Source organism: Haemorhous mexicanus, chromosome 3 (assembly GCF_027477595.1).
Source record: "Haemorhous mexicanus isolate bHaeMex1 chromosome 3, bHaeMex1.pri, whole genome shotgun sequence".
Lineage (NCBI taxonomy): Eukaryota > Metazoa > Chordata > Aves > Passeriformes > Fringillidae > Haemorhous > Haemorhous mexicanus.
The window spans coordinates 50,214,894-50,227,753 of NC_082343.1; the positions used below are offsets into that span (position 1 = coordinate 50,214,894).

The window sequence follows — 12,860 nt, forward strand, 5'->3', positions numbered from 1 at the left end:
ACAGGCACAGCGAATGAGATAAGAATTATTTTTCTGTCTCTGAGGTTCAGAGAATATGAATCCCAGAATATCCTTGGGAAGTTGTGCCTTGCTTTTCTCTGTGAAGAAAAATGTCGCTACACAACCATACCTTCACTGCTAAGCATTCAAACTTTGAGAGATCGCTCTACTGACACTTAAAATTTATAGTTCTACAAGACCCCATTCAGCAGCATTAATGGAGACTGTAAAGAAAGCCTACAGAAGTAAAGCAATACCTAGTCCTTTACTAAGGACTGTACTGAAAAACAGCATGTGCACTAATATAACCCTTCCTTTGTAAAGTTCTTCGTACTTTTACACAAACCATTGAGTGTAGGAGTTTGAGAACAAATCGTGAAAGAGCATTTTATTTCCAACTATTCATCTAAAAAATTTCTCTTCTCCAGTGACCTCAGAGCATCTCTTAAAACTGCTCATTTAGTTTGTTTATCATCTGCTTTTCATTACCCATACAGATGCTGAAAAGTCAGTTGCACACCTTTTCTTGATGCATGATCTCAGGGGATATATAGGAGATTGATCAATCTTGCAAAATTCTCACAAAGTCTAATTGATGCTTAGTAAGTAGTATAAAACCCAGTGGGCTGCATAAACATGATTAGACACATGAAGCTGAGCATCTTTCTACATAATCTCTTCACATCAAAACTAATTTCTGCTAAAAGAGCCATCACCTGAACTCCCTTAAGAGTAGAGTAAAATTTTTTACATAACTTTTGCATTTTCTTGCTCCAATTCTATTCTATTATTTTTTTTTATACAAAAAGCCATGACAAGTTTTGCCTTCTTTCCCTTTCATTATCAGTCCCTTTTAAAATTTATCATCGTAAGTTCATAATTTAATAAATTTCCTCACTCATTCTCTGCTACATTTCAGCAGTATTGATTTCAGAATATCAGCCGTTCTGCCTCAGGCAGGTTTGTAACCTCATCTATTGTACTGTTTTAATTCCAGCTCCCTCCAGATTCAGAGAGAGGAATTCCCTTCTCACTAAAATAACAGACTCCCACTTCCAGTAGTAAAGGAGACTGAATTTAGGATTAAACAGAAGTCAAATTTAGTTCCCAGCTCTCTTTCTGATAGCATGAATTTAGTTAAGCTAAGCTGTTCCTGTCTACTTTGACAAATAGCAATATTGAAGATGTAGCAGGAAAAGAGCTATTTAGCCAGGTGTTCCTTTGCAAAGGCTCCCTCTTTACAGTGAGTCAGAGGAGAGTACGGGGTTGATAAAATGTGGCTGATAATAAACCTGTGGGTAAACGAAAGGCTTTGTTTAGCTTATTATTGAAAAAAAAATCTTGATTTCTCATTCACTCTCACTTCCCTCAATTAAAAGAATGTTCCTCTAAGGCTCTTAGTTTTTTGCTTAGCTGGGTACTTGAATAAAAAAGACTGAATAGCACATCAAAGTAACATCAATGTGTGCCTTGGTTTCTGTTTGTATATAGATGACCAAATTCATAGCACTGCAGTTCCACTGCAACTTACTTATTCACAAGTTTGCTAATTTGCCATTTTTTAAAATCACTTAATTTGGACAATTCAAAGAAAATTTCTTTTCTTTTAGTTCTGCAAGCACATAAGAATATGTGCAAGCCCTATAATATTTTTTATTTCAACCAGCTGTTGTGCACAATCTAGACTATGCAAAGCAATAATCAGCCTGTTTTACAACTGACAGAACCCATTCAGCCCTAAAAGGAGTCTCCCATACTCAATTATCAGCAAGAAGGAAGGGTATGTGAAAATCTACATGAAAAACACATAGTGATTTTTCCAAAGAAATTCCATTATTCCATTTAATAGGTGGGCATTTCTGATAAAAAGCTCAGAACTACACTGTTGGACAAATTCTAAGAGAAACAACTGAAATTTATGGACCAGTGTTATGTTTGGTAAGGTCTTAAAGTCAAAATTTAAAGCTTAAATATTCCACATATCCAAGGAATAGGGTATTGAGCAGACTAATAGGAAACCAAGGGTTCTGGCTTAATGTAGGAGGTTCAATTTATTTTGTTCTCAGTATGATCAGCATCAAGTGGGAGCAACAAAACCAGTGAACAATGAGACACTGCTATAGTGACAATACACAAAGAAAGCGCAGCATTGCCCAAAGCTTCAGGCTGTTTACTAAAAGACCAGGGATGCTGAAACTGAGACTAATTTTATTATATTCAGTTTCTTCTATTCACTGAAAACCCATACATAAAATGTGTCACTCCCAAAGCCTTCCATTATTCATTTCAACTGATGCAAACTAAATTATGCACTTGAACTAAATGTGCACTTGCACGTGCACAATCTGGAACACACCATTTTCAATACAGTCTTTCTCTTTGTTTTGTTTTAGTGCTGACAGTTGTCCAAATGTGCTACATCTTATCTTCACAATCTTCTGGAGATACTCAAGAACCTCATCTTCAAATAGATAGCAAACAAGGACTGGACTGCAACAAAAAATTGATGAGATTGACTTAATGCTTTCAGTATATTCCTTGGGCCAGAGTAGGTATCTGACTTGTAGAAATCATAACTGTGGGTTTTGAGGAGCAATACAGTCAGGGGAAGACAATGCCACAGCAGAGAGCAAAAGGAGAGGATCTCAGTCACAAACACAGACACAAAGACTCTAGGGAAAGAACAGGACAAAAAGAAGTCAGGATCAAAAGACAGCAGAAGCTAAGTAGGTATGGAAACAACTGACAAAGACCTTGAATGAGTTAATTTAAACATTCCTTCAAGGAATGTTAAAATTACAAATAACGAAACAGAGAGTAAATAGAAGGATTAAAGTAGACATTATCAATCCACCACTGAAGACAGAAAATATCTATCCTCATCATTTGAGCAATGTTCATCGAGACAGAAAATGCCTGGACAAAGGCATTGCAGAAATCAAGGTGAAAGTCAAAGGAAGCCTCAAAATAAGAAATATCACAAAAAATGAAATTGTGGATAAAATACATGATAGATCTAAATTTACTTTATTTCAGTGATTACCTACAAAGATAAACTCTAGTAGAGCAAAGCAACCTTTCTCATTTTGATAAAAACAGCCTTTTTCTGTCCAACACACACCTGCGCTGTTACTCTGGTGATATATAAACACACATACATACTCATTTAGCCATCAGCAAGTCTGACATTTTAAAAACCAAACCAGCCTCCATAATATCAGTGCCCCAGCTTTCAACAGCAAAGATCACAGCAAAGTGTATAACTGAAAATGCAAGGCTGTAATTATGATACTGGAAAAAAGTTCCAGTAATCAAAAGCACTTGGTAATTGCAGTTTCAAATTATGAGGGGCCATCCTTACTTAAAATTTAAAATGTGACATAAAATTTTGTCACATGCCACAGATCACATACAGACCGGAATTCTTCCCTCCCTACTTCAGGTCTAAAAATCTGTCCATGAAACATTCCTCTAGAGTGTGCAAAAGTACAGAAACAGAATGTCATATATCCATATAAAAGAGTTAGTAATTAATGTTTAGTTCAGCAAAAGCTATCACCACCGATCAAGCTGGCATACATCTTCATATCTCCTTCCTGAGAATCTGCTCTACCATCTTGCCACTTCTTTTCATGCCGTAGACAATTAAATGTGGAAATCACCGTTAGCCTAAGCTGCATAGTTCTGAAATCCAAGGCCTGCCTGCAGGACGAGAGGGAGAGGACAGGCAGAGAAAGCACGCTCAGAGCCTTACCTTCCAATGAGCAGGAACTCCCCGAGCACCCCCAGGCGCCGCATGGCGATGAGGATGCCCCTGACTGTCATCCCCTCGCAGAAGCACACCACCACTCTGGCCTTGGGTAACCTCTCCCGCAGCTTGCGCAGCAGGCGATCAAAGCTCTTCTCGCCAGCGTTGCTGTAGATCTTGTCAGAGTGAGCAATGCAGAGACCCTCTTGGGCAGCCAACTCTTTGAAGGCTTCCATTCCACTTTCCCCATAATTTCCTATTAAAAACAAAAAAAATTATATAATGCGTTTAACCAATTGAATCGTGATGGGAAAGTGGTAGTTTGTCCCTCCAAAATCAAGCAGCATTAGCAGTAGGAAGAGCAAAAGAGATCCATCAAAATGAATGTGCTCAGAGTTCAGTGGAGCAACAGGATATTCATGTGTGTCTCAGCAGAACTGAAGACGGCAAGTTTCTTTTCTTACATTGACTTAACAATGGAGAGTAAAGCGGATGTTAAACAAGGAATGGATAGGCAGAAAAGGGGACAGATCAGACAGTAAGAATGAAGTTTTTTTAATTTTTTTATGGCAAAACCCACAGCTGATCTAATTTAGGAAAACAATAATAGGAAAAGGAAAAAGGGATTTAATTCCAAGCTGTCTGCATAACATGCAGTCCATGTTCACAAAGTGAACATGAATGATGGATCCACATTTAAAACACGCTGATCTGGTAACATTTTCAAAGTCACACTAATTTGACCAAGCAATGTTCATGACAGCAAAAAATTAGGCTTGATGATGTCTCTCTTAGAATAGCAGACTTTCTAACTGAAAGAACTTCAGAAATAACCCTTTCCAAGACAGAAATAATTCAACTGTGTGGTCCAATCTATATATAAAAACTGATTCTCAAATTCACTTCTCTTTATACATTCAGCAAGACAAAACAATAGTATTACAAAACTCAGAGTGCCTTCTGCTATGGAAACAGGTGAAACCCCAAGTTTTCTTTGAATATTTCATGCCTGTCATGAGCACAGGACTTATGATGAACACCCATCATGTAAGAGGAACAGATGGATTAAAAAAAAAAAAACATTTCTATTAACAGTAACAAGAAATTGTTCAAAAAGAGAATCATTAATTGGATGTTATCCATATCCATATTGTTTCTTTCATCTAATGAGGGAGTAAAATCAGATATGCTGATCACTTCTAGACCCAGACCTTTTCAAGCAAGGGGTGGTTGAAGAGGTCCCACTTCCCTGTTTCCAGCAACTGTTTGAAACAGCAAATTGCAAAGAGGGGGACTTCTGAATAAGCGTAAATTTCTTCACAAAAAAAAGCCATCAGAAAGAAAATGCAGCAAGAGACAGTTCAGGCACTCTGTATAAACCCAGTAGAAATATGTGCATTTTTTTAAAAACATGGATCATTTGTCACAGATCAACACTATGCAGACACACTATGGCAGTCATTGTCATACTAAGTTGCAGACAAACCTGACAGGTCCAGTGTCAAACACAATACTGAAGTTCCCCAGCCCTTTGCACTGAGCTGCCCCAGTTTCTCATAAATTTGAAGCGCAGCAGAATGGCCTCTTTTCTAGCCTGTGACTCAACATCATATTCAGCAATCAGGTCAATTCCGCTTTTTTTTTTCTGTGAACCAGAGGTACTCCAGAGCAGCAGTCCTACGTGGGAGTGGGAAGGAGAGGAAGATCTGTGCCTTGTGGGAACTCACCACCAAGCAGCCCAACCCCACAACCCTGTATTTGGGTAAACACTGTGGCCTTGTCATATGCTGAGAACAACGCAGATGGAGGCATTTCCAGGTATTTATAGGCCAAGGACCTGCTGTCACCAAGGGACTTACTCCAAGGCAGTACAGTTTGGGCTGTGCTGCATGAATGACTTGCCTCAAGTCCCAGACTGGCAGAACAACCTCACCCCTGACTTGCCATTAGCAAGAACTTTATGTTTCAGCAGGATACATTTCCCAATTTCACGGGGAACTCTGTTCAGCAGATACTCCCTTGAAAACAGTTGGGTTATTCTTAAAGTCTTAGCTAAAGAGGGACAGGAGACTAAACTGAATCGTATAAGATGTTTAGCCAGTGTATATTAAAAAAAAACATAGCAGGTTTCTTACCCAAACTTTAAGGAAGGTAAAGTACTAATTTTGCTGTAGTTTGTTAATGGTTTCAAGAAATGAAAAATTTAATCCATTTGGAATGATTTTTCTCAGCTTTAATTTTGATGAAATAACAATTATCTCAAACATAGTCAAACCCGTACTTACAGTACGGGTTACAGTCTCTTAGCAAAACATATGCTAAGAGAAAGATTAGTGTCTATAAATTCAGTAAGTGTGACAGAGAGTCGAGAAGGGAAAAAGCTAATTAAGACCAAGAACAACATGAACACAAGATGGAATAGGCAAAAAACAAGGCAGAAAATCTGCAGCTCTAAAGGAAAGATTTCCAGTCCTTATATGAAAGTAGTTTAACAGCTGTCCAGTGGCAGCACAAAGAAATCTGATGTTTGACTGGAGCTTGCTCAGCTCACAAGAGCATTATGTAAAGTAGGTTACTGCAACAGCCAGAGATGAGACTTGATGACCCTGGAGGTTCACTTAAAATCTGTTTGCCATGCTCCCAGAGCAAGACAACATGCTGCACATCTTTCCCCTCCAGGGAAAAAGATCAGCGAGAAAAAGAATGTGTGACATATGCTACATAGATTGTTCAATCTATATTCAGCTACCGAGGTATGGACAATGTAAGGGCATATATGGAATAGAAAACACCAATTAATTCTGTGCGATAGCCAAGAACACAGCCATCTGTACCAGCTTGGTGGGTACATCCATTTCAATCCACACTCAGACAGCTGAGAGGGGAAACCTGTAATGAAAGAAATCTCTTCCTGATTGTAGTCAGTGAAGAGTTACATCAGGGCCCCAGGCTAAGACCTTTCTTCCTTTGAAAGAGCCATTGAATAAAAGATCTAATCTTATCTGAAACTACCTTTTGCTACCAGGATCAGCTGTGAAAGGCAAAATAGTTATTATTGTGATTTTCTTTCTGACCTCTACGCAAAACTAGGTGAGACAGTAAGATACTTTGAGCCCTACAATTCGGGCTCAATCAGCCCTTGCCATTTTTTGACCTTTTTTAAGGTCTGTGCAACATGTAGCCCAATCAAAAAACCCACATATTTTCCTTATATGCTTCATTAAGAGTCTGCACAGCAGTATAAAGATAAATTCCAAACCCATCAAGACTGCCATTTTACCAAGAGGATTTTTATAACGCTTTTCTTTCAGTGCCAAAGGAAGCATTGCTTCACCACTGAGAAAATTCAAGATTAGGCCATTTCTGAGAGGGATCCATATATCTAAAGATACTGCTGAGAGTTACATAGAGTGGTAATTATTTTCACTCATTGCATTACATGCCTTAAGTATCTTAATAAAAACATTAAGATGCTGTAGTAAAAATAAGAAATGTTATCTTGACCAATGGAAGACATACAAAAGAAGAAGCTAACAAAAAATTCAGCCTCATAAATTGCTCCTGTGAGCCAGTAAGTATTACATTTGTGCCACAGCAATACTGAAACTAGCACTCTTTGGTTGTATTAACACTTTAGTAGTGTGGGGAGCAGAACCCATGAGCTCCATCTGAAAGGTTTATGTTCTTTTTTTTTTTATTACAGCTGTTTGGCAAATCTGTCCCCATTCTCTTTATCAAGAGAACCATTTGGTTTTTATTTATGAAATGGAGCAGAAACAGCTCAGCAGTGAGGTGCTTCTGAGAATCCTGGAGACTGTTTTCTGAAGGGATGCATAGAATGTCTGTGTGGGTCTTCCCAAGCCATATACCAGTGTGTTGTGTTTTCAGGGGGCTTAAAAACAAAACAATGTGTCCCACTAAATCTCTATATTTGAATGAAATCAGCCATTGATTTATTTGGGCAATAACATAAGGAAATATGAATCATTCATATTTGAACTGAACAGAACATTTCCTTGAAATATAGGCTAATCACCATTTAAAAAAAATCTTAAAGACCATAATGCTGAAGAGACTGTTCTTTCTTGCTCTGCTTTGAGTGTCATTAGGAAATACCAACTACATTTTTAAGAGAAATTTAGAGAAACACCTTGAAAACTGACAAAACTCTCAGCAGAGCACTGTCTGGAAGAATGCTCCAATGCACTTAAAATGCCAAAAGGTAGGGAGCAAGAGTTACTTCACCCACCTCAGCCATGAGTAAGCTCTTCAGGTGAGGTCACCTGTTGTTCACTACTAGGGGCTTATTTGCTGCATTTCTTCCTCTAAAACATGGCAACCACAACCTGGATCAAAAGTGAACACACAAAACTTCCCATACACCCTGCAAGCACACAACAAAGGTAATGCACCAAATAAAAAACCACAAACTCCAGTTTCACTGCAGGGTGCTGCAGAGGCAAGTCATATTACAAGAAAGTTCCTCTTTTCAAATTAACAAGTGAGAAACTAATTTTTGTCCTCTTCTTTCCTCTCTTAATGTTATGATCTGTTTTCTCACCTCTCCCATACCTTGTTGGAGTTATGAAGTCTGTTTCATTGTTCAGTATTGATTCACTGCAAGACATCTCTTTTACTCAACTAATTAACCACTTTTTGGCAGAGAAAATAAGATGGGAACAAGAGGACTGCATGACATACCAGCAAGTAATAACTTTTTAAAACCTTCACTGCTGCAAAGGCAAATTATTTGGGAAGAGCAGAGCAAGGACATGATCCGATTGTCAAGTTAGTCCCCAACATATTTCAATAAGTAAATTGTAAAAACCAGTGATAACATTAGATAAGACAGTAACTATGCAGTTGTCAAATGCAAATCTGAAGACAGGGAGGTTTGGGAACAGTGAACAGAAAAAAAATAGGGAGAAAGAGCACCAGTTTTCTCTCTTATAAAATGGTATGCCTCCCTATGCCACAGGAGCATCTTTGAGTAGGGTCAGTAAACCAGAAAAAATTGAGTTCTCTACTTTTAATGTATTTGTTACATGTACCATATTAAATAATCATGTGTATACTGTTAGTTGATTACAAACTAAAAAATTTCAGCCATCAGATTTAAGCTAGTATGTTAGTAACAAGTTGGGAGAAGGTACAGGATCAGCTAACTTTCAGAATCTGAAATGACAAGTAGTCACTTTCTAAGCTGTAATAATTCAGCCACTCACATCACTTTGTCTACACCTTTGATTGGGAGAGTTACAAATAAAATTCAAAGTCCATATTTATTCCCTGAAGGTACCAGACTGACAAAAATCCCAGAAAAGCCGTAGAAATGGATCTGCCAGTGCAGTGCATTATTGTGGTCTATCCCAAACATAAATGCTGTGTTCATGGAAGGCAGCCCTAGTGGCACACAGCTTCCTGGGCCATCAAACTGATGGTATGCTGCCTCTGCCAGACTTCTTTGTCACTGGGAAAAAGGCAAGGATCCAACACTTCCACGTTTCCCTAGAATATCTTTTTCAAGGCTATCCCACTGATGTTAGGAGGGGCAACATTTTATCAGTTATAAGTTATTCCAAGTAGGATTTTTTTTTTCTTTTTCAGTAAACTCTCTACACCTAATGTTGACTTTGCTACCTAAAGCCCTTTACCACACAATTTCTTTTCAGAGTTCAGGTAGAAAATTATGTGGAGAAAGCTTCCTTTGCTCAGTAAATTTCACCTCAGGAATTTTTAAGGGACAACTTCAAAGAAAGTAGCCTATGAGAGTACTCCACAAACCCTAAAGTACTGGTTATTTTACAATAAGTAGAATTCTGCATGGATGTGGGCTCTGATTCTGTTACCAGTCAGGACAAAACAGCAGAGAAAACATCAAAATTACAAACCACTTGACCTAAAATCTCAATAAAACTGCAAAGCTTAAAAGGAAAACCTCTACCACTTCCTTCATTCTAAGCAGTTTACAGAGGAAGGAACAACCCAAAACCTGCTTAATAAAGAATGCTGAAGTGGCTCTTTCAGTTTCACTAGGTACAGTGACTTTGAAGAGAGAAACAAGTCCTGCAAACATTGGCCCCTAAGGACAGTTTAATACAGTTGAACATCAATGCTACTCACTAGAGGTTTCCCCCTCTCCTGAAGATCAGCTGTATTGGCAACTGCTTCTTACCCCTTATATTGGGTCCAGCTACCCATCTCCTCAGTTCTAAAGCTGCTTTTAGCCTGCTACCATGCATCAGTATCAAAGTCCTCCTTACCACCTTCATCTTGCCTTCCAGACCAACCCATGGCTCTCTGGAAGTCAGTGCTTCTCTTACGTTTCTCTAGATGTTTATCTTTGACATTGTCAAAAGGACTTTGTATTGGATGGAGCCCTTAACATCTTTGAGCTATGGAGAAGAAAACTCATTATTAGAAATTGAAACCAAACTGCAAGCACTCTGTCTTCATTTAAGCTTAGGAAAGTTTTCTGGATTCTTTCCAAGCAACTGTACTCTAGCCTTACAAAGGCCAGAAGGATATGTTAAATGAATGAACTGAGTCATCTTTAGTACACTACAGATCTCAGCCATCTGTGCTTACAGCCTGTTTTCTTCAGGCCCTTCTAGAAATGGAGAAAGTGAGCTGTTAAGGCCAGACTGCCTTTTGCCTTTTTTTCATTTCCTAGTGTTAACCAAAATTGAATATAAGGGATTTAAAAAAAAAAAAAGAGCTGAAATGCTGAATTAGATGATTATTACATCCATTAAACAATACACTATGCCTAACATAATTAGAGAAATTACACTGTATTTCAAATAAGAAAACTCACATAATTTTATTAAATGCTAGGTTAGTTCTTGTCATTAATGACAAAGTACATTTTGCCAATAGCTCACCACAGTGATGTGTTACCTCAGTAAAGAAGACACAGAGAAAGGTACAATTCTGCCCCTCAGTAAAGTGGTTATATTTAAGCCTTCATCCTGAAAGCAGCAGGTGCAATATCTTGAACAACTACTTGATATTCTTGTCAGAAATAGAGCCACAGGTGAAGTCAGCCTGCAGTAATGAGACTACTAACGCTAAATGACACTTCCCTAATAAGACAAATGCCAAAATGTGGTATCATGGAGTTTTTTCCCTAAATGTAATCAAAGCATACACCCAGTAATTATTTACTATGTATCTATCGAGGAGTTTGAGAGGTTTATATTCTAATGAAGCTATTTCAGGTCCAAACCTACCTGACACACACTACTTGTAACAAATTTGGTTGCTGAACTTCATCTTTCTGTTCATGACTTATCAGCAAGGGGCTTCCAGTTTTCTTCAGAAAATATTAAAATTAATCTAGTAATTCCAAGCATTAACTGTTGGTTGGCATTGGTAGAAAAAAATCTTACACTTTTTTGTGTGTGTTTCTTCATGATTCTGGGGAAAGTAATCATAAAAATAAAGTTTCAACTCCTATAATAATCTCTTTTTGGTTTAAGCTTGCTGTGAATATTACATTTAGTAAAATCATTTAGAAAAGTAGTTATAGCAAGGATACTCAGAAGTGACATCAAAGTAGGAGAACAATATTCCCCTTTTTTTAATATGAGCAGAAATTTCAAGAAAAAGGAAAGAAGCATATCCTCAGTTCTGCACATGCTTTGACAGTTTTGCAATTAGGTTAGCTCACATTCAAGCACAAGATTTAAAACCTTGAGCCATCAAAAATCATGCATAAAAGTACCCTACTATGAGGGTTTGAACATAAAGGAATTAATGAAAATTTTAAATAATATTTCTACTGGTTATCTGCTTCCTGAACCTGAGGACACATAGCAATCAGTTTCTGACCTTTCCTTCTAATTCCTTATAAAAATTTTGAGAGTTAAAGATGGCTATTTTGTTTTAGTGACCCAAGATACTCATAAATTATATGTTTTTATGGGCTGGCACTTAGAAGGCCAAACATCATGAAATGCTCCATAAAGAGTCAGCAATTCTATGACCACTTCCCAATAGCCTGCACAATCAATGACTTCAGGAGGTATCTGTAAAGGATGTTAGAAATGAGGCTATTTTCTGAGGAGCATTTTATATTAATTTTCCTATGAAAGAGAAGTTAGTGTTTGGACCTACTCCCACTGAAAGGAGATTTCAGTGGCAAAACTATTGGATGCTTATTAAGTTTTAAGAGAAACAAACTATTAAATTTTATTCTTCACTGGCTGTTAACACCCATCATTGAAAAAAAAGTCCAAAAAGCTACCGAACTACAACCCCAAAGCTAAAAGTTCATGACCTTTAAGGCAATTTTAGCTTACATATAATTGTTAGACAATGATACATTCTGTTCATCATGCAGCTCTAGATGTGAATTATACTGCGTCTGGAACAACATACAACTAATAAGTCTTGGTCTTTTGTCTAAAAAATTTTACCTAATCCTATCTTATCCATCACAAGAGAAACTGTTATCAAATTGGAATAGAATCCTGCAGTTTTTTACAATCCAGAAGATAAACTTTTTGATGACTTTTTTTATGCTTTATCAAATCCCTGAACACTGTAGGCTTATTATTCAGAAGAATATTATGCTATTTTAGGAATAATTGTGGTTTAAATTAAATATGTTTAAGAAAAACAGTGACTGCCTTGGTGTACATGTCTATTAAAGGTTTTGATGAAAATGAATATAATTTCATAATATTATGTGAAATAAATTCAAAACAACAAAAAAATTCAAATCCTGAGTGCGAAAGGTACTCTCAGTTATAAATACTTATACCAGCATTTCCGATTGAGTCCATAACTGCAAGGATTGACACAATATAAATGTTTGAGTTACACAGTGTTAAATGTCATGTCTGTTGCTGAATGGTGAGACATTTGAAATACCTTTCCCCAAAGGCTATCGTAGTATCTGCACATGAAACGGTGATTTAATGTTGGGAATACAGGCAGAGCTAGTAGAGGAAATTAATGTAAAAGCTGAATTACCACAAGTAAAGAACAAATTAGTAGTTTACACAGCTCCCACAGAAGTAATATAAGAGAATGAACTCTGGAAGTGCAGTCTTGAGAGGTAGAAAAAAATGGCCAAAAGCAAGAAGGAGAACGTGATAAGCCTGAA

At 37.4% G+C, this 12,860-nt stretch overlaps 1 protein-coding gene across 3 annotated transcripts in view; it reads right to left on the bottom strand.

Moving 5' to 3' along the window:
* The window catches only part of GRM1 (glutamate metabotropic receptor 1), a 177,425-nt gene that overhangs the window by 138,229 nt on the left and 26,336 nt on the right, over nt 1–12,860 (bottom strand). For all 3 annotated transcript variants that reach the window (XM_059843359.1, XM_059843361.1, XM_059843360.1), the window contains exon 2: nt 3,755–4,004. In XM_059843359.1, the coding sequence (XP_059699342.1) occupies nt 3,755–4,004 (250 nt within the window). The remainder of the gene's footprint in view (nt 1–3,754; nt 4,005–12,860) is intronic.